The 23,512-nt window shown below is 33.5% G+C and overlaps 1 protein-coding gene across 4 annotated transcripts in view; it reads right to left on the bottom strand.

The window, feature by feature from the left end:
• The window catches only part of LOC123006424, an 82,350-nt gene that overhangs the window by 36,097 nt on the left and 22,741 nt on the right, over positions 1 to 23,512 (bottom strand). For 3 of the 4 annotated variants that reach the window (XM_044400887.1, XM_044400889.1, XM_044400890.1), the window contains exons 1-2: positions 17,544 to 17,768; positions 989 to 1,111 (exon numbers count right to left, since the gene is read on the bottom strand). In XM_044400887.1, coding sequence (XP_044256822.1) covers positions 989 to 1,111; positions 17,544 to 17,691 — 271 coding nt within the window. In that variant the 5' untranslated portion in view covers positions 17,692 to 17,768. Of the gene's footprint in view, positions 1 to 988; positions 1,112 to 17,543; positions 17,769 to 23,512 lie in introns of those variants that run through there. The other variant, XM_044400888.1, reaches the window with a different exon arrangement.

Raw genomic sequence — 23,512 nt, 5'->3', positions numbered from 1 at the left:
GGCTTAAACAACGGTTTTTATGTGGTTAAAGCTTTCTGATCATTTAGTTAATATCGACATAATTAGATCTCGTCGATGCGATTGCAGAGTGTAATTACGCCATGAACAATATTTATACATTCTATTTTTAAGTACATGTTTAGGTTTGTGACAGTTGTTAAACAGACAGCCAAATATCTATCAACTGCTTAAAATGTAACGTTTTCAAATGACAACGAATTGATTTGCAGATACATGCAAAATAAATTCTCGATCCCCGTAAACCACCTTCAATTTTGATGTATTTTTAAGGTAGTCACGAATATTTATTGCCTTTTTCATGACTTGTAAAATCTATTCCTGTCGTAAAAATATTTTGCTATGGTAAAAATGAGCAACTTTTACGTACGCAATTTTAATCCCGCGTTGACAGATAATGTCAGTTTTATTAACACATCAATTTTTACTTTTCATAATAAAAAGCAAATAAAAGCTTTACGGGATGTTTTCTTAAATGTTATAATTCGACAATTTGACAATTCTTTATTCTGCCTGATTGCACTCTCGTTTCATCTCAACACAGATTTGATGGTACAATAAAAGGTTTTAAGACATTTCGAAAAATAATTAATCAGTTTGTTTTTTTTTTTTTTTGTAATAAAGTGGTTACTTTAATAATAACCTGTCTAATTTGGTAGTGGTGCGTCTGCTGTTGGCCCCAACTTGAGAGTGAATTTTGGAGTAATAGAAATAAGAGTTTGAGGAAATGATAAAATTGAGTTATTTAAGACGGTGGAGCGTGTCGCCAAGATTTAATTAAAAAGAAAATCAAAACTTAATCAGGTTCCTGATAGTGTAGGGTAAAATAAAATTTGTTTTTATTTGTCGTCGGAAAGTTTGTTTATGAATCGGGGCTTCAGTGTCTGTTTTATTCAAGTTGAAATAAACACGGTAAAGTAAAATCGCATAATTTGAAGATTAGAGAGTGAAATATGCAAAAACAACTCACCTAATTCCGGGCCACAAACTCTTGGAATAATTTCGAGAATGGCTGAACAGGAGGCGTCATCGAAGCAGAGTTGGCGCGCAACTAGACAGTTTAAAGTAGCGCCTCCATTTTTGATATTGGGACCTGAAACAAGAATTTTACATGTACGAATATCAAAAGGTTCATTGATAAGCAGTTTGGGGCTCCTCGTTATCTTACAAATGACGATCTCGACGTCGAGTCTAATGATGCGTTAACTATGGGGCGGCTTAACTTCCAACTTGCGCAACATTTTCATAATTCCTATTTACATTTCGTCTTTTACTCAAACAAATTCGCTATACGCGGCCGAATTTGATGCGTGACAATTTAATTATAAACCACTTTTATAATTTTTTTTCTTATAAGTACGCCTGCAAAACAAATTTGAAATTCTTTAAACATGCAAATATGTACAACAAAGGGTCTGTATTGTTGATGTTTCAACAGTTGCGAAGCTGGTCATCCATCATATATATATATATTATACATAAAGTACAAAAACAGCCTCAGGTAGCATACTTGCAGCAAGACCACATCACACACCAAATGATGTTGCGAGTTCAAGAGGAAACCACCTCAAAACTACCACTAAATTAATTAACAACTCTAATTTTACCCACTCATTAAAACATTTGTTCCACTCCATGCAACCTTTATTCGCTCAAGAACAAATCTCATATCTTCCTTCCATCACGATTAATAACTTAATTTACAGTGTCATACATCTACACTCTACTAAAAAAAAATCATAAATTAAGCAATTTGAAATTGAATTTGCTTTGATTCGGTTTTAAACAGGCTGTATATGTAATTGTAATTTCCATGTTAAGTTGGGAAAAAAAACACAAGAAAGTTCATTTTTATTACTCACTTCTTTGAGATTCAAATTGCTCGGAGCTATTCTTTGAAGAAAAGGAGGTGTATAAGGAAAAGAAAAGTTGGACTCTAAGAACTGAAACTCTTTTAGACAATAACGTCACCTGCTGATGGATCTGAACAATTGCATAATACAAATTTCTTGCGAAATACGGAAAATAATGCAACTTTTTCTAAAGTATCTTATCAGAACTTTATAGAAAAGAAATAAAGCCTTTGTAACTGTTTCCGAGCGAGCGAACTATTACAGAAACCTGCTTTTATAGATAATTTACAAAGTTTAATATTTTTATTTACTTATACAGAGTGGGTCAAAGAAATTGAACCCTTGAATGAAAAAGATGAATTTATGTTACCGTCAAAAAAATGCTGTTACATGAAATTCATCATTTTTATGTCGACTTAACTGTAGAGTGCTGTTACGCATTCGAAAGTACTATAAATCCTATAGTTCCTGACTTACCAACTTTATGAACGGTGTAATTTATTTTTATATCGTTGGATAGCTTCGATTTTTGCTCTCTTATAAAGATGTATGACACTCTCATAACATTTTAAACAGTTACGAGCACGAGATTTTGTGTCTTTTTATAAACATGGAAAATTCAAAAATATAGCCCAATTTATAAAGTGACAAAAGCATCGACAACACAAAATTAATAAATACAAGAGTGGTAATTTTCCTTTCTCTGATTCAGTAAAATAACGACGTTCCTTAAAAATTTATAGCGCACCGCTTTTGAGGTAATGTGCTCTACTTCGGTTGAAAGACAAATCTAATTCGATTTGTCAAGACCAATGTACAAAGTTGCCTGATTTATACCGTTACTTCTTATAAGTTACAAATACTGATAAAATTGAAGTTATAATAGTTATGTCTTTGCTGCATTACCCGTGGCTCGGAACGCCGCACCGTTCAAATATGGCTGCAATAAGAACGCTAAACTCAATTCCTCCATGTGCAAATTGGTTTCACTCTTGTTTGACCTCGCACCCAGTCAAAAGTTATACACTCAAATAATGGGCCGTTACACGAGTAACTTTAACGTTTCACAATCCTGTAAAGATTAAGGATGCTATTGGTATCTAGTAACGCATTTATTACTTCCGAACGTTCTTTATTGGGCTATTACTTTTCAGGGAAAGTTTAGTGCACCACTTTATTCAGATGTAAGTTTTATTAACAAGGACAGTTTTCAGGCACGTCACACATTTAGCTTTTTACTACTAGGGTATTAACTAGATTTTGTGGTGCAGTTATTTGTCTAACAAAACACTAAAGTTGAATATTTTATCACGAATATGAGTCTATTGTGTTGTCTTGACAAGAAAGGTGAAAGAAGACACGTGAGACAAGAGTCACCAATAATTGCCAGTTGTCTCGCTTCCATTAATCATAAGTTGTAGACAGAGCAACTCGATGTTTAGCTTCTGATTCTGAATAATTGCTTTATGTTCCGTGAAATTGATTGTGATCCTGTAAGCGGCCGAATCATCGGATGGGTAAAAAACACGACTAGATTGGATGGTCGATGGGTAATTGGGGGTGCTGGAAGAGAGTGGAGGGATGAGTTATCCCCTTCATAATGACAGGAAGCGAGTCGACTTGGATCAGGAGAAGTCGGGGGCCACGAGCGGTAATCTAACGGCCATTTAGACGGTCTCCTTATCATGGCATGTGGCCTCGTTCATCATGTTCTAAGGCACGTTCTGCGAGGCCAGGCCGCGTGGTTGGGACTGACGTCGCACCGGGAAAGCAAAATGCCCCGCAGACACTTTATTTCATCTACCGGAGCATTCATGCTAATTTTTCCAAATGGTATTTCCCACAAAAATCCAATTTTAGTCAGTTTCATGTTTTGATAATTACCAATGAAAGCTATTTATTGCAGTAGTAATAAAATAGGATGGGAAAAGCTAGTTTATTGGTTTTTGTTTTCTAATATATGAGATAAGGTATAATCAATGCGAGTTTCCCGCTTCGGGTTTATTGGGTCGGAGCGGGCCGGCATTTGAATTTTTTCCGTCGAAACGATAATCCTATCTGTCGGCAAGAGGTCGTTTAGAGCTGACGAGGTTATTAGGTATCAATTTCTAAGTGCGGTGATTGCGGCAAATTGGGGAGTGAACTCAAAAAATTACTCGATTAAAAATTTTCTCGTGCACATTTAGCCGGTGGGTGAAAAGTTTGAGGCTGATTTATTCGTTCCTTTAGCAATAGAAAATCGATTATCAGGTACACACAGCACTAACGACTGTCGGAACTGATAGAACCATCGACAAAAGCGCTTGTGTTGCATCGAAACGATTCCAGAAACGTGCTTCCGTGATTTACGGCCTCAGATGATGGAGCCAAGCGGCCAGTCCGGCAAGGCCGAGTAATGGCCCGCACGTCGGAAAGACGTGCTCACGTAACTCCATCACTGGGGACTGGGGGCTCACCACGGCTCGTGGCCAAACGGCAATCTGCTCTAACTGCATTAGGCGAGTTACAGTCTAGTCGCTTTGTCTACATAATTAACGTTATTTGCCTTTAATGATCAAAAATACGTCTTCTCGGACCCGCACTCTGACTGACGCTTTTTTAACCCTCGTTGGGTTCATTAACGACCCGTCGTTTTGAATACAATATCTTGTTTATCTATGAATTGCAAACTCGGGAGAATAGCGAAATAATTGCGTTAACGCCACCCACAGTAGCTCAACTGACCTAACAAATTTTAATGAAGCAAAATATGAAGATGACAGGATTTGGGTTTGATCGAATATATGCCATATATTTGGTATTATAATGCCGTATGCATATATACAAAATTTTTGGTCCGATGTGTGTCGAAAGAGGGTTGAAAAACACATACAATAAAACATTTCGAACATCACGCTAGGGACATTTAAGCATCATCAGGATTCTGGAGTGACCCTAAAATAACATATGAGTGTTCGTTGAGAGATCATAGCGATTTAAACATCGGTTAATGCGTTCAACAGTCTTTATTTAGAGAATTACGACTTCCTTTTATATCAAACGAATTTCGTACGAAACAATTTGCCATAACATTCGCTACGCTTCCGGTATAAAAGAATTGATTCCATTTTAAGATTACTGAAATTCTGTAAAACGAATTCTCCAGCTACATTGAATATTTATGTGAAAGGCTGCATACGTTTGTTTTAGTCTAACTAGTTTTCAGTTGTAGGCGACTTTATCAATCTCAGAAAATTACTTAGAACTTAAACGAAACTTGCGAAAATTATAAAATGTGTTATAAATTTTTAGTGTTATGAATTATTGCTGACATTAATATATAAAATTTTTCTTTCGTGCAATACTGTGACCTTTGGTCGCTCGAGAAACAGATGTGATCTAAGATTCGACGAACACATACGGTTTTGGCGTTTTTAATGGATTTATTGGTTATTAAAATGCAAAACGCAAACACAAATGCAAAACGTAATTGATTAAAACTTATTATTCCGGCACGATGCAAACGATATGGTCATCTAAATTTCAAATTTTTAATGACGATATTTTCACCAGTCTACGTAATGTTTCACGCCTTCACACCCCTTCACACGCCTACAAGACTTCGGATTTTAAATTGTTAAAACACTTGGACAAGTTTGAGATATGAGATTTTTATTTTTACAAATGTTACTGGATTTGGTTTTATGTAAAGACACGGTTAGTCATGTTTACGCTGTACACTTGACTGTAGAACCAGAGAGAAAACAATAAAATAGCACGGCAGAATGAAAATGGCTCATATGTACAACATAAGGGCGACATGAAGCTTGAAGAATGCAGGTTTACGACATTTGTCTAGCTTTCCTGTGTTACGGCAAATAATAGAAATGTTCGTGTTGAATTTAAAGTCGATATGTAGGTACAGTATGAGTCAAGAAAAGTGCAATCCACTTGACTTGAACGTCATATAATTTGATAGGCTTGGTAATACACTTTGTAGGTGCGAGAGTTGTGAAGTCGATTGCATCTGACGTTCAGAAGCGAAGCGATTTCTTTGAAGAGTTCCTGACCCTCGTCTGGAGAACAACATCGGATTGTTTTTAAGTAGAGTACGCTTCATTAAAACTGTGCTCATTAAATTTAGTGCTTATATACCCCATTAAAATCCGGTTGAAAAATAAGGCTGAAATACGAGAAATAGAGAGGGGTTTCTTTCCTTCGTGCTCACAATGGCATGATTACTGCAATATTGGTCGCCGCCATATCGAGGAGTCAATCTGGCTAGAGCAAGGGTTAGCCGATACACCTTACCATTAGCACAATGACCACTGGCCAAGTGACGGCAACGCTACCGCCATAGTCCCCTCACAAACACGCAAACCCGACAATTAACTCGCGATGTTCATTTTTCAAAGAAATACAAGCTACTATTTGCCGTTACTGTTACGCCACCGTTTCAAGTAGTAACATAAACGTTTAGCATGAGATTGGCGTTACAAAGAAAGCAACTTGTAAAAGCTGAAACACTACGAGAATGTCGTCTTTATGATTAATCCACGCCTCGCGCGACTTTTCTCATCACCGTACAGATCTGCAGGCTCATTCATTCAACAGACAATGGCCATAACTAACGCTTAGCCCCTTGAAGTACATCCAATTAAAGCCGCTAAATAAATTAATTAAATGTTTCAAGAAGTCTCAAAAATAGTTTGCGAAAGTATTCAATCTAGCCAATAGTAATTAAACGGATATTAAGGGCGCTTTGTACGCCACTTTTTATTCGTATTGAATAATATTTAGTTATCAGTTATGCAGTTATGTGAAAATTCGAAGATATGTCTATTTTGATTGAAATTTTTTAATTATGACACAACAAAGTGGAAGAGATTTGCGTGTGATAGAATTAGTCACGAAAATACACTATGTCATATAGATAATAGAGAATTTTATTCGAGGATAATACTTGTAGCTTTAACTAATCATACCTACAATTTATTATTTTGGCTTGTTTTTCCTATAATTATTACCTGCAAAAACGAAATAGCTTTTCACGACCAGATTTATAACGCCAGAACATAAACATGCAGCGACTTTAAAAATTTATTGTAGGTATTAGTCCTTCACATGAAACGATAGATACGCTTTGAAATTAATTAGTTGTGTGTTAGGCCCTCAGAAACCAAAAGTAAAAACAGTTTGCAAACTTTTGGCAAACACTTGAAACTTTCTCATTCAACGTGAATATAAATTATAGATAATTTTTATCATTATACATACATAGCTTAATAAATCTTATTTTAAAATTTATGTCAAAGATAAAAAACATAAAAAATCAGTTTATTCCTAAATAAACCCAGATTTAATAATGTACTATAAAAACAATTCTAATTGTTTTGCATAAATGTTAATTAATGCAATGTTGGCTGTTTTATGATTTTTATTACAAAATGAACTTAAGCAAAAAAAACTCCAAGATTTTATCTTCCCTTCACTTTTAACAGATACCCTAAAAATATCTAACGATTTCATTATAAAAACCTCACAATTAATTTCAGACTATCCATTATTTATTTAATTGAGATATCAGCTTTCCGCTCTTCAATTTATTTTTTTTAACACAGTTGTCTGATATTTACTCAACGACAATTTTTAATTTAAATATCCCGGCGCATCCACCAAAATTAATTAAGTATTATTTGTTTACAGTTTAATTGTCAGACGTGAAAGCATGCCTTATTAAAAAAATAAACAAATAAACAGTTTAATGCAGACTAAACAAAAATTGATTTTCAAAGTCATCCTATTTTAAAACTATGTGTGAATTTTGTATTAATTGTAGTTCCCGGTGCATTCACCATTTTTAGCACAGTAACTGTAGGTAATAGAAAACTAGAACGCACTATACTACTAAATTTAACACAAAAAACTAGTTACGTAAGAAAGCAATCAATAAATTTGATTGAGTGATAGACAAAAGCTTTCTTCTATGTTGTTTGATGGTTTTAAAAATAATTTCGACATTGGACTTGATTCATGTTGATTGAGGTACTATAATGTGTAATATATTTAATTTGACGTAGTCTAGGGCGTTAGCGGCCATTTTTGTAGGAAATGCACAATTCATTAAGAGGTCTAGTTCGGCATAAAGCTGAATATTTTGTAAGTATGTAATGTTTGAGTGTCGTGACCACATACACATGGAAGTAAAACACGCATAGGGTCACGCAAACGGCGACACGGAGCGTAATCATAGATTAGCGAGCAACCAACCCACTTCGCCTTGGATAGCACGTCAAAATTCTAAACGTTCCTAAATTTCTTGGAAAAATAACGCTGCAGCTGGGATTTGCATTTTTATTTTTTCACCGGCGAGACGCACCTAAAAATGATGTATGTGGAGAGTATTTTTTCGAAAGATTAGAGAAATTTCGTGTTGCAGCTGATCCATTTGCATTTTTATTGTTTTATTTCAATAGCACGTCATTTGTAAAATACATATGCACAGTGCCAGAGCTTGGCAAGTTATGGCAAATAATCTTGCTCACCGGAGCAGGAATATTTCGTATTTCGGGTTTAAAATGAAATTTCCAAAGAACACAGAGATATGCCAGGCATGAGAGGTAACGTGTATACGTTTTCAATATTAGTCGGTAATTTTTGGACGTTATTTTCCAGCCATTACACTTGCAAAGCGCTGTGCACATTTATTACGTTAACGATGGTTTTCAAATCATATCATGAACAACTGGACTGGTCTAAACATTTATATCCAGCCCAAATTAAACAAATTGACTTGTTCAGAAATTCCATCGATCAGGTCCTTATTTTCTCAAATGGTCATTTATTTTCATTAGAATACCTGTGGTCGTGCAATTTTTCCCAACCTACGTAAATACACTGACAAATTAAGCGCTCTTATAATATAAATCACCATAACTTATCCAAAAATGCGAGACTAATTTCAATTTTATTTAAAATCATTGCGTGAAACCCTCTCGACTGAAATCAATATTGCATCAAATTCAAATCGAAACTACAAACCGAAACAAACAGCAAACTGAAAGTTTCCTATTATAACGAAAATATTTGAAATATTCGAAACTTTACAAGATATTTTATACCCTCAAAATAAGCGTTGAAGCAGCGGATACACATTACGAATTCATTACACCGTTTTCGCCGCAGATCTACAAATATAACGACAACGATGTACACTTTCTTTACCGACAAACAGCAAGAAATTTGTCAAGCAAAGCGTTTTTGATAAATTATTTGACACCAGAATCTGGCTAGATTAAAATCAGATCTCTAAAAACTTGACCTCGACTCCACGACCTTTAACTCATTTGAATAATGGATGACTCCAGTTTTATCATTTGGACGGTCAATTACCTGATTATTTTACAAATCCTAACAAATATCAAACGATCACGATTTTTTATTTATTCTCAGCTACATTATGAATGATTTGATACGATTTATGGATTATTCTCTGGCCCATCCAACAATTTTAGTGTCAGCAAAGTTGTTTCTAAATGAATAAATTACGGGAGATTTGCCTTTGTGTAAGGAAAATAAGATAGCAATAAACAAACGCGGATGTAGGAATAGATTCGAGTTGACAGAAAATGGTTGGCACAAGATAACAGTTGTATAACAAAACTCTCGTCGTGGCTTATATGTCTACGAATCTGTCTATTGCCTTTGTAGCAATCAATATATTTCACCCCGAGCTTATACTGACCTCCCAATTTCAAATCTTGAGCGACTTGAAACGAAATTGCTTTATGCTCTTTCAATTCGAAGTGAATGAAATCTATCGTTAATATAAATATGCTGAACGAGAAACAGGCAGTTCTTTTCTGTAAAAAAGTTGATTATAAAAGTTGTGCGTAAAAAGCGGTGTTTTTGAGGAAATCAGGAAACGGGAATAGTTGATTTGACAAGTGAGTTAGTCAGACTTAGTTCGACCCGAGCGTAATAAATTGGGCGAGAAAATCGATCATGGACGTCACCCTTGAAGTGTCCGCACTAATAAAATTCGAGAAATATATGGTCAATGTCAAACAAGACAGGAATTTTGGGACGTAAGTAGGTCCTTCTCATCAAAATCGATCTCTATGTTTAGGGTTGCGCCGGTTGATACTGAATTAAATCAAATTTGCGAATTCAAGTTGTAAAACTCTACAAAAATGTTAAACGCGCGAAAAAGATCTGCTAATAAGAAAAGTTTAGCAGGAAAAGTGGAAAACTTAAATAGTACGTTTTAAAATGACCCTTAGGTCGTATTTATTCGGTTAGAAAACAATTCATTTTACTTTTAAATGCTGTATCACATGTAAATATGATTTGTACTTTGAAGCGAATTTTTCAACTTCTTGAAAAATTTTTCCTATAATTTTTTTATAAATATGCATGGGACGATGTCACTAGATGCTCAGACAGCGGCAGGGGAGTCTTCGCGACGTTTTTGCATCCGACGATATTACTTCATATTACAAAGTATAATTTGGCCATTAACTATTCTAACCATATGACCACCTATTCGACATTTCTCAAACTTATCGTTTGATTTATTTCAAGTCTTCTTTCTCGTTAATAATTTAGGCTTTAAGCGGCTTTCACACTTTTAAAACTACCTTTCCAATCAAGAAACTTTCGGAAAACTGATAATATCACCAGAATTTTTCAAACTAAATCGATAGTATTTGAAATATTTAAAACGAAAACAAATTACAGCCATTTATAACGGACGACCTGACGACTTTTTCGTTCCCCTAAACTGATTCAACTAATCTCCAAGAAAAACAATGATATTTGAAGAGCCCCTTGATAGGATGTCAATTTTGAGTTTACACATTAAACACTCAACGCTATTTATTTAACTTTGTAATTAATTACTGTGTCAATTACATCCGAAATTGACATAACCAGTTGTTAAATATAAAATAATAGTCAGCATGAGCCAAAGGAAATCCCAATTCCCACACAACGATTTTGAAAATGTGTATGACAAAAAACGCAAATTATTCGGCGATAAAATATTAATTTGACTGCGTTTAGGACATAATAGAGTTCTCTGAATAGAAAGTTTGAGAATGCCATGTATTGTTATGGTAAAAGAATTGTTGAAGTAATGAAGTTGGTGTCGCTTCCGGAGGTGTTCGGAAAAAGTGGTTTTGTTATAATAAGCGACGGCTTACGCAACTTATTAAAACAGTGTGCTTACGCCACTGCTTTAATACACGGCACTCATTTGCAACAAAAATCGAAGTGAACACGAAAAGCTCGCATGACTAAGTAAAAACCTCTCTTAGAAAACGGTCTTTAACCACAGCTCTGGGTTATTTACAACCCTGAAGTTGATTGTAATGAGAAATCACATGTACCCTTGTGAAATAATGAAACGTTCAAAAATTACTCGCACAATTATCACCCAACAACTTTTTTTTTACTTGTAGGATTGTTTTTTACGTTATTTTATTTGCCTTACAAATTCGTTCTATTGTTAGAAGTATTGATATTTTCAAGCCGGCTCAATAACGGTTCATTATAAAAGAACATAAATTAATTTATAATGCCGGACTTATCGATCAACACCCGGAATAGCATAAGTTGGTCACTACGTCATTTCCTTGCATTTTTCTCGAGTGCAGAATGCGCCACAAACTTTTTTTCGATTTATCCGGGTTAATGCCCACCATTGGGATTTCCTAAATCGTAAAAGATAGACCTTCCGTTAAATGAAGAACAGTTGGACATTTCCAGGCTTGTTGTAGATACAAAAGAATGTCCTAAACGTATTCGCCACTCTAGATCGTTTCCTTCCTTTCTTGTTTTTCAAATCTCCGATAACTTGACTTGATCCCAAATAAAACAAAAAAACTTGTAAAGGCAGAGATTAAACAGCGCACATTTACCATCTTCTGGCTATTATTTACGCACAAACGACTTGGATGCTTGTGCTTGAAGACATATTACCTCTTTTAGGATACCTTATAAAACGTGATACTCCTGTTTAACTTGCTATTAGCATCAATCAAACCACCTCCGTTATTTGCTGCTCGATACATAAACCAATATTATCACAAATTTTTGGAGAAAATAAATCACAGGTCTTGTTTTGTATTTTACCACTTGTTTTCCCTTCAAAACCACTAAATCGGGATCAGTCATGAAGATCACAGGTGAAAGTTGTTAGCGCGGTTTTATGTCTACTGCAAGTTTTATGACTACTAAAGTCCATCATGATGAGTATAAAGACAATAAAAAAATGAATTGTTTGTAATGAAAAAGGCCTTTTTTTTGTAATTTTGTTGACGGTAAAATGAAAGGTTTTACAGTTAAAGTAAAATATTTGATATACATACATTCGTGATGCGTTCTCCAATTCAAGTCAAATTGAACTGCTTGCGAAAAAAGTGGTCTACGAGAGGTTATCGCTACCTTACTTTTTCTTATCGAAGATAACAAAATTATTTATTAGAGAAACTCAAGTCTCTTTACTCTTTACTTAAAAAAAAATTGGTTGATATTCTTGTCATTTATGTATTAAATCGTGACTGGTATTATTGGAAAAATGTAATAATTTAGCAAAGCTCATAAACAAATATCGATCGCTTAAATTGTACATTAATACACAATAAGTCGTCATGCCAACTGTGATAGAACCGATATGCCTCTAAAATATTTAATTAAATTTGCGCTTAATTGAAACTAAAGTATCAGTTAATGTAATTAAGTTAAATATTTATAAAAATTCCACAAAGAATAAGGTTTGGTATTAAAATATGGACCGTAAAAGGCTTTCTTTTTATTGAGAAATTTTCCCCGATCTGCAAAACTGGTCTAATTAAAATTTGTTTAGAAAGCGGTAGCGTGGGAAAATGTATTCCTTAGTATTCACCTAATTTTTTGCAAGTAGAATTTAAGAGACTGCGAAATAAGATAGTATTTTTGCAACGTTTAAGAGAATTGTAAAAAATCAAAAAATAAAGTAGGCAAAAGCCGTAAATACGAGAAGTTGACATTTTACTATGATAACATTGCATCCCTTCCAGTTTTATGCGTTTTGGCAAGATGACAATAAGAAAATTCGCCTTGTATTTTCTTGTTCAAGTTTGAACGATCCGCCAGTTTTTTTTCCTCCCCCAATCCTCTCGAAGCGACTTTATTCTTTTATATTTCATCATCGAAACGGCTATCGAGTATGAGGTTAATGGAAGCTCGATCATTCCAATAAAATGTTTTTGATGGGCCATTCGACAATTCTATTAAACGCTAACTGTAATACAATTTTGACCAAGGTCTTCAACAGTTTAATTGGCTACAGCAAAAAGTTATTAATTACGTGTCTAAAGTTCAATATGTGCCGCCCGCAACCGACAGATTTTCATTCGTTTCAGATTTTATTTCACATAGTTCACTAACAAATAACTCCACTAACCAACCATTTCTTTAATCACATTTCGTGGCAACAAATAGATTATCTAAATAAAACTGAAATTTTTTAAATCAAATCTACAATTTTCTAAAAATTTATTCAAATTAGTTTGCGAAGGCCGTAGGTGATAAAAGCAAAGTTAAGTAATTATGCATGTATTAGTTGGACGTTAATCGATTTTCTGCTTGCACATGTAATTAAAAATTACGTGCAGATTTTTTTAACTACTTTGTGGCCGACGATTAAACCCATATCGTGCAAACAACTAGTTTTAACATTGTCGATTTTTATTTATTGCTAATAAACAAAGTTTAAACTAAATAAAAAATAATAGAGGCTTTATAGGACTTTGACCAACAAAGTGTATCACGTGCAAGTGGGTTTTTAAAATTGAAGAATTAATGCAAATAAGTTTTATGACCTACATTGACGTCGCGATAATTTTTATTTTAAAAGGTTTTAAATTTCCCGCTTGTTGTCCGACTTGGCGGAAGTTTAAAACTTCTAGATTGCTCCTATGTGTTTAAAAAATGTTTTATGCGTCTTGGGAATTGCTGAAAAGGCAGAACGAATTTTGTTTTACACAGTACGCATAGCAATGTTATGAAATCGAGCAAATGTGTACTTAGAAGAGTGGTCGTACGTGGATTTTATATAATACCGTGTTGTGTTTTATTTTAAACTGTTGACAATCTGTGTGTAATATTAAACTATAAATCTCAGCATATGATATGTGTAAGTAGCATTTCCGGTGAGGCAAATTTTATTTGCTCTCAGTTACATTATTAATTTAAAACCACAAAATAATGATTTTGGGACGGGTTTCAAATTGAAGAAATTTTATTAGTATGACTTGTAAAAAGTAATGAAAGTCGTGGAAGTTCCCAAGCTCAATGGATGACACGTTTTGCAAGGGTTGCTTGATATCCAGCCGCGGTTTGACAGAATGCTTAACGATTACACGAATCCGTTGTAAGGAAAGCAAGAATTTGCATGTGCTCAACTAAACTGAAGAGCTTCGTGTCTTAAAATATAGGGAATAAGGTCAAGTTTCATTTTCATCAAGTGATAAACCCGTGTTAAGTGAGATAATGCCAAGGATTTTTTTCAGTGAGAATACAACTTTGTGTTTTGTTGTAAATTGTAAACTAACGTGCCCTTTAATTAATAATATAGTACGGCTGTTTCGAGAACAAGTAACTCTCAAGTGAAACAATAAAACAGAAACATAATCGTGTATCAACTTGCATGTTCTGCCACGACAAGACAAAAGCCAAAAGTCACATAACCCATGAATCCTTTGAGACAACTTGTCTTTAAAATATTTCCAAAAGTAGAAATAAGCTGACCCTCATCTCTTGTCGTTTTTTTGTTTTCGATTCAATTTCTACAGATTATTTGTGGGTCTATTGACCTTCAACCGAATTTCATATCAAATGACCACTCGAAAAATAACTTTTATCTAGATACTGCACTAAACAATATTTTAGCATCTAGATACAAATCGTAACAATTAAATTACTTTCATGTATGTGTGCATGGAAACAACTCTTTAAATACTCGTAATGATGCACTTCCAACTTGACTAAGTTATAACAACGAACTTATAAGTGTAATACTGTCTTAGAAGTTTATCCAGAATACATAATATTCAGCAAATTATCTGAGCTTGTGTTCTTGCTAGATTTACCACTTCGGGAAAACATCAACTGTAAACAACCATACTTATTGATTGAATTAACTATTCGTCTAGTTTTAAACAAAAAGTGAATGAAAATTTCTTCAGCCGTTGGTTAAAGATTTAGACAAAAGACAGTGAATAGCAATAGAAACTGAAGTCTCTTTAGTTTCGGTAATTGTTCAAGAAAAAGTAAGAAAGACCGGAAATTCATTAAACTCAGCTCAATAAAACCCACAGCGTGTTTTTTCAAAGCCCAGGACGTACCATATTTATTTTTACGAATGGGGAGAGCATTAGTTCTGTTAAACTTATTCCAAAATGGTTGTTGCTACAAGTTGTGAAATTTGGTGGCTAAGCAAATATTTGAGTTGAATTTGAAGCAATATCTCTGTTTATATAATTCCGATGCGGTTTTATGAACATTAGAATACTCGTAATTCTGGTCGATGTGAGAATAAAAGATTTTTCAAGATTTATGTACCTATAAGTAAAAACGTGTTAGATAAGTACAAAGGAGGTAACCCGTGACTTATACTTTGAATATTTGAATAAAAGAAATATGTTCTCTGCTTGATAACTTAGTTGAGAAACTGTTTTCGAGACGATTCAAAAATTTTATTCAAGCATCTCAAACTTTTTATATAGAAATGTGAGAAGAGTGCACCGGCCGTAATCTCAATTCCTCTACTGCGGTATCAGATTTCTCGAACTGATAAAGTTCGTATTGTATTTATTTTTTTTCAAAATAAAAACAAATAGTTCAAGTGAGCGACATCATACCTTCATAACTTCCATCCACTTCACTTCATAGTTAAATTAACAAAAAGCAAAGTGCTTGCGAAATAAAGCTTTTAGTTAGGATTATGTTTTAAATAACCTTTTATTTTATTAAGTAATTTTCAATTGCTTCAAACATGATAAACAAGCATTTATACGAAGATTGTAAGGTCTAGTGTTACACTAAGAAAATTGCTTTTTGAAATTTTTTCAAACACCTCACTTCTTTTTTGTCTGAAACAGACTTGAAAGTCCTTAATTGGTCGTCAACATTAACTTTGAATGCCCTGAATAGTGTTGTTTGCTAGTAGTTTTACTAAATACTCAGTGTTAATAATCAGTTAAATAAAAAACGTTTTTGAAGCATTTTGACATTTATTTCTTGACATTTGACATTTTTTATGTCTGTTTAATGATACTGATGATCTTGTATATGTTTTTTACAATTATTTAGTAAAGGTACAAAAATTTTGCCAATAAAAGCCACAAATAACATTGAATAAAATTACAATTTAGGACACAGCTTCTTTCTTTCCTCTTCTAATAGACTGTAGCAAAAAACTTGAAAAATTATTTTTCCAACAGAAAAGTGCAAAATTTAAACTTTCATAACTTCGAAATTTTTATAGATAAATTTTTTTAAACATTTTTTCCATGTTCTTGGCATCTTACTTTATATGACATTTTTCTCTGAGGCGCGAGTTCTGGCGCATCCTGTATAGCAAAAATCCACCAAAGAAAAAAGTAGTAAGAACCAGAAAAAAAGTGCCTTTTTACTTTCCTTATCTTATAAGGAAAGTATTGTAATTGGCTGAAATTTGACCTAGTCAGATTTTTACATTTCTGGGCGAATTATAGCTTCAAGACACCAAAAAAGTTGGTTTGGGCCATTGGGTCGTGTGTGTGTGTGTCTGTCTGTAAACAGCATATCTCGAGAACGATAAGAGTTAGAAACTTTAAATATGGTATGTAAGTTACATGTAGCAAGGGGACGTAGCACGAAACAATTGGTAAAAATCGGTCGCACCGTTCGGCCGCAAAGACCAAAAGTTAGCCGTGTAGCGGTCGCAAATATATATGATTGAAGATACAATAAATTCATGGGGATGCAAATTATTTAGAATCATGAAATACACCTTATTAAAGAGTAAAATGTTATAAAATAATAATAATATGATCTATTTCGCGTGTAATCCGGCAGGTGGCAATAACGCAAAGGTTAGGTTTGCTACTCGGATTTCCAACACTAAATTATTGTCGTTAGAAAGTTTTCCAAATAAGTAGGATAAAGAAAGTGATGTGATGTTCACACCAGATTTTTTAATTAACTTTTAATAAACATAACTTTCTGCTGGTTTCAATTAATTTTAATACTGGTTTTACACAGAATATAATTTCTTGATATACGTACAAAATTTATTTGTAATTGAGGGTAAAGTTTTTGTGGAGCAACGTGTTTGTAGAGTGATTTTTTTGTTGTAAAAAATATGTTGAAGATGTGCGTTAATTTCAGGGCGAAGTGTATTTATATACAAAAACGATTTTGTCTGTCAATTATTTCGTGGGATGTGATCGGAAAATGGAATAGAATTTGCCAGGAGGCGAACCGCTCTTGAACAAGCGATTTATAGATTTTTTGTTTACTTCGTGGGGTGCAGGTGGACACGTGGTGTGCGGTAAATCGATGTTGCATCGAAGACGGTTTTGGGCAAATAGAGTGATATATGCGACGGCCGGGAAGGGGTGGGTTAAGATAGATGGGAGCGGTGGTAATTGTGACGGATGACCTCACCTGGACGCTGGGTGGAGGCCGGCGTCGAGGAGGTGGCTGCCGTCGGCTGGGGCAAGGGCAGGTCACAGCACTCGCGTTCGGGGAACTCGCTGGAGAGCACCAGGTCCGCCGCGGCCAGCAGCCAGAGGATCGCCCCAGCACCGCACATACCATTGGTTGCTCACATGTGGCGAGCGTTGCGTTACGTTACGCTGCGGTACACACGGACACTACCGGCCACGAAAAACTTCGAGGAAGCAGTGAACAGCGAGGACGAGGATCAGGCAGGATCCTGATCGCAGCGTGCGCCTTGCGCCACCACGCCACGAGGTCGGTCCGGCGCAACCCGCCTCCCCGTACAACCGCCACCCCCGTACAACTTACTACATCCATCTTGTATTCAAATCGGTACTGACGGTAAGGGATTACCGACCCATTGACGAAACTGACGGATCACAAGCCACCATTGATCATAAATAGATCGCATCTGATCGAATAGAACCAACTTGCGAAATTCTATCATTTTCGCATTAAACTTACCGAGCACGTGGTTAACGATGACGTCTAGAAATCGCTAAACACACGGCCTTTATTTTCGACTTCAAATCTCACAAGGCCCAAACATATTGACGGAATTACATCTTCCAATAATCCAATTTTGCTTCCGATTATAACTAACGAAATTTTTATCTTAACCGTCACGTTATCGACACGGTATGCAAACTACCGCCAAGGGTTCTCACTATACCAAATATATTCATAACATTTAAAATTTTTACATATAGCTTACTACACTCTTGCAATATATAAACCGACAGGAGCGGACTTTTACTAGATATACAGAGTAATTCACCCAAACTGACAAAATTCCATACAACTCACAAAAGTATAGATAAAAAAACTTCATTCACAATTTTATAAGAATCGTCGTCGGAAATTGTACGGCTAATAAAATTATCAGAAAAAAAAATAACAAAAAAAATTAAAAAAACAAAAATTCAGAAGTAGCAGAAGGTAGTACCGAAACATAAAAGCGAACGTTTAAAACGCAAACTTAAGAAAGCAAGATCATTAGATTGGCTAAATGACTTTAAAAAGTAAGAATTTTAAAACACCAAATAGGTAATATAAACAAAAAGTATAACTGAGAAAATTCGTAAATGGTAGGCTCAGGCAGTTTAAAAAACGCAAAACGACATAATATCAAATAACAAAAGTAATTAAAGTAAAAATATAATAAACAATTATAAAAGTATATTGAAAACAATCAAAGACATAAGCGTAGGAATGTCACAAAATACAGGATGTGTCAGAAATCGCGCACCAGAGCAAAATTTCAAGTAAGATGAGAAACATGGTATCTGCTAAAAAAATTGACATTTATTTTTTGACATTTGACATTTTTTATGTCTATTTAATGATACTGATGATCTTGTATATATTTTTTTTTATAATTATTTAGTAAAGGTACAAACATTTTACCAATAAAAGTCATAAATAACACTAAACAGAGTTACAATTTAGAATACAGCTTCTTTGTTTCCTTTTCTGATAGCATGTAGCAAAAAAACTTGGAAAATGATTTTTCCAACAAAAATAAATAGAGTGCAAAATTTAAACTCTCATAACTTGGAAATTTTTATAGATAGAGTTTTTTAACAATTTTTCCATGTTCCTGGTATCATATCTAACATGGCATTTTTTTCCGGGGCGGGAGTCTGGCGCACCCTGTATAACACATAAGCGTAAACCATTGGAATTCAAAAAATACCTTTCTTTATTTATGTTTAAAGGAAAAACAATAGAGCGTATTAAAAGTATCGCAAACATAAAAATTAAAATAGACTATGCTCTTGCTATAAAAAAATATATTTGGCAAATGTATTTTAGAGTTTTCTGCATTAGGTGTTATATAAATTTATTTATTGATACTGAATTAAAAAAATAAACAGTGTTTTTATTGTAACTGTAAAAATAAAAAAAATATATAAATAAGTGAAAATCTTTTTGTAGAAAAATATATCATATATCCGATTTACATAAAAACGACGCGTAATAACATCATATACAATTTATATTCTCTTTGATATTGCTTATATTAAATAAACTACAAATTTTTGCCTAAAAGTTTCTATCTCTGTATCTAAAGTTTCATTTAACTTATTTTGTATTTTATTCATTATTGATCACAACTTTTTTTTCGTTATTACTATCAAATGTCAAATTAAGAAAGTCATTGTCTACCGAGCTTGGTGAAAATAATGATAATCAGTGAAATCTTCTACGTTTATAAGCGGACACCGACGGTGACATGCTTTTTGTCTGGTTAATAGAGGTGTCCTCTTAAAAGAAATAAGTGTACATAAACACAAAATAAAATAAAAATTCTTAAAAAAATAATAACATAGTATTTGATAGGACTTTTTGACGAAAACTTCAAATAATGTAGTTTCCTTCTTGAAACGAGTAAATCTATAATTAAAACTTCATTATTTTGACTCAGTGGAAAGAAAAGATAATTTTTCTCTTGATTTTGGACTTATTTTTTGGAATTGTTTTTCTCAGCGTTTTAAATCCCACCACATTGGCGGTTTTATTTTTTTGATAACCATGTGACTTTGACGAATAAGTTTACGCAAGTTAAATAACAAAAATGTTTGTGAAAAACATAATTTTAATAAATGGCAATTTTAAAAAACAGCTTTATGATAAAAAATACAAAGTCAGTTTTAACAAGAACAATCATTATTCAATTAATTAATTAATTTTCAAAGTGACATCGTTGTCAAAAAAATAAACTGGAGATTTGAAAATCAAGAGAAAAATTAACTGTTTTTCCTACTGAATCAGAATAATAAAGTTTTAATTACGGATTTGCTCGTTTCAGGTTAAGCAAAAATTGTTATTCCTTTGAAGTTTTAGCGTAAAATCAAAGATAACATTTTTTTTTCTTGTTGTAAACTTGATCCGGGGACATACTGTTTCTTTATTGGACAGTCTATTTTTTCCTCTAAGTACTTCTTCTTTAACTTAATGCAAGTAGTATTTATATGTAGGTAATACATAAGAACACAAAGATGGACGTAATTTCACCGCTGCTGAAGTCTGAATCTGAATATATGTGATTCTCCGAATTTTCTGACGGTTAGTCATAACAATAACACACGCGCGCATGACATGCTGTCTGCTTAAAGAAGAGATTTTGTTTTTAACGTTCCCCTCGTCCGTTTATGACAGAGTCCGTTTAATAGGGGGACAACGCCATTTGAAATACATTAGCTCAAAAAGGGGCTAACAGGGCTAACAAAAATGTCCGTTTGACAGAGGGGTCCGCTTATAGGAGGTGTCCGTTAAGAGAAATTTCACTGTATTTAAAATTTAAAGTTGAATAGCGTTTTTTTATCAGGCAATATCTCGGTAACTGAAAAACTTTTACTGGAACTTTTTTTTCACTATTCGTTTTAATTGGGCAAAAATTATCATTCCCTAAATTTATGTGTATAAGTTAAGATTCACCTTGAATAATATACTATTATTATTAATAGTAAAAAAGTAAAAATAACAAAATCGAGATCAAGCAAGCAAAAACGTCTTAGTTGACTAAAAATGACTAAAAAACAATTAATAAAATAGCTGACAAAAATCGTTTTAATTAATAATGTAATTTATTTTCAATACTCGCTCAAAATTAAAGAGAAAAAAATACATTTATTGCAAAAATCACGTGGCATGATAATGATGTGAGCTAAAACTTGCATATTTAGCAAGCAGTTCTCTGATGAAACGTTGAACGTAAAAAGTAGTTTTAAATGTTTCCCTTTGAACAAATATTTGTAGTTAATTAAAAACTTGCCCATATGAAAACAATTAAAATTTCGTTTATATCCATACACAATAAAATAAAATATTATTTGTAGTAGTACATTGTTGCAGAGGTTGTCTCTTATCTAAAATTTTCATTGATAACTCGTACACTGCATCACAATTGAAGCGGATCACATTTTGTTAAATAAAACTGTATTTATTTATATTCACTGATATTTTGGATTTGCAAGACAAATTCTCTTTTACATTTCAACCAATATTATGCAGTTTTAACCAAATTTAATTTAAAATTTGTAATAACCCAAAAATTCTATAAAAATGGCTTGTTACAAAACACCAAATTAAATAATTTAAATACATTGCAGAATTGTCACCTTTGTGAAATACAAAATACTGAAATGCAGCTCTAAAAACAAGAAAAAAAAGTGGTTAATCCTTCATATGCCAAAAAATGATAAAAAGGAAGAATTTCTGAAATATGAACAAATTCAAATCAATGCTGCGTTTGCATAATACAAAATAAATCGCTTTTTGCTAATGATCCACTTTAATTGTGGCGCAGTATAGTAATTCAGTTATCGATTTTGATGGGTTAAAAAGAAAGATGTGAATAATTTGTAGAGCGATTAACGGAATAGAATAATGTTTATCGGTCTGGTGATTGGGAATATCGGTGTTGAGTTTGGGGTCGCCAGGACGAAAGGTTTAAGCGGGTGCGTGATCGAGAAGACGTCGCGTATTCTGAGCTTGTCCGGCTTGTGCCAGGCGGTAAATCGGATTATCTAGTATCGATACAGTTTAGGGGTCAAAAAAGCTAATCTGTATGAAAAAGCTTTTAGCTGCCTACTTTCCAGACTTAATTTACGCTTTGTATGAAATGTGCGTTTTTTCGGCAGGAAGTTGCCGGAACAATTAGGCAGTGCGGGGTGAATGGGTAATGAGCCCCAGTCTATCGACTCTCTCAAGCCCTCGGTGCATTATTAAAAATGCATCGGATTTGGTGCACGAAACCACCCACTTTCGACTTTCTTCCAGCTCTTTGAATTTGTTGTATTTCCCAAAATACAGTTGCAAATTGCAAGTTAGATTAAATGCGAACAAAAAAGTCTTCTACAGTTAAGACGACTTCACAGGGCGACAAAAAAAAGTCATGTCGTGGCAACTTGACAAATTATATATCATTTTGTTCGTCTCAGTGAAACAAATCAAATGCACTAACAAAAATTTTTAAAAGTCCACACACTTTAAACTAAATATTTTTTTTCCGATTTAAATGAATTTAAAATACTTTAACCATTCTAAAGGGATTGCCTTGTTCTTTAGAATGATATAAAATTTGAGATTGAATATTGGCAAACTTTTCTTAGAACAGTGTTCGAAGGAAAGTTCTAGAACCTCTTTGCTCAATGATCAGTGGTCATTTTAACAACAAAAAAATTCTTTATTTGCTTTAATTAGTACACAGGTACTCTTTATTTGTTTTAAGTAAACAAACAGTTTTTGTTTATTCTAATTAGAACAAAAAAGGTACAATTGACCATTTTTAAGCAAAAGAAGAGTCTTAAAACAAATACTTTTATAAAAATGAAATTTTAAGTAAGATTAACATGCATATCTCCTATATGGCGCAATACCTGAATAACAAACCTTAACTTCAAAAAATAATATCTTAAAAACTACTCGGTATATTATTTCAAAAATTTGGATTCTTACTAATAAAAAGATGCTCTACATGATGGTGACGAAGAAAAAGTAATACTCGTAGGGTTTTTCTTAGATTACTTCGAACTTTATGGAACACTGTTCGAAGAAAAGGTTGCCAATATTCAATTTCAAATTTTATATCATTCTAAAGGGCAAGGCCATCCCTTTAGAATGGTCTTTACTTGAAGGAAGTCGACCTAATAGTTATTGAGTAATGATTTTTTAAAGTTAAAATATTTTAAATTCATTTAAATTAGAAAAAAATATTTAGTTCAAAGTGTGTGGACTTTTTGAAATTTTTTTAGTGCATTTGATTTGTCTCACTGAGACGAACAAAATAATATTAAATTTGTCAAGTTGTCACGACATGACTTTTTTATCGCCTTTTGTTATTCCTTCTATTTTTTCCTCCCCCTTGGTGACAACACAAAATTTTCTTTTAAACTGAAGCTTGTAGTATT

This window comes from Tribolium madens, unplaced genomic scaffold, assembly GCF_015345945.1.
Source record: "Tribolium madens isolate multiple individuals breed KSU strain unplaced genomic scaffold, Tmad_KSU_1.1 Scaffold_2;HRSCAF=44;Tcas5.2_LGX, whole genome shotgun sequence".
NCBI lineage: Eukaryota > Metazoa > Arthropoda > Insecta > Coleoptera > Tenebrionidae > Tribolium > Tribolium madens.
This window is presented reverse-complemented; position numbering and strand designations above follow the sequence as displayed.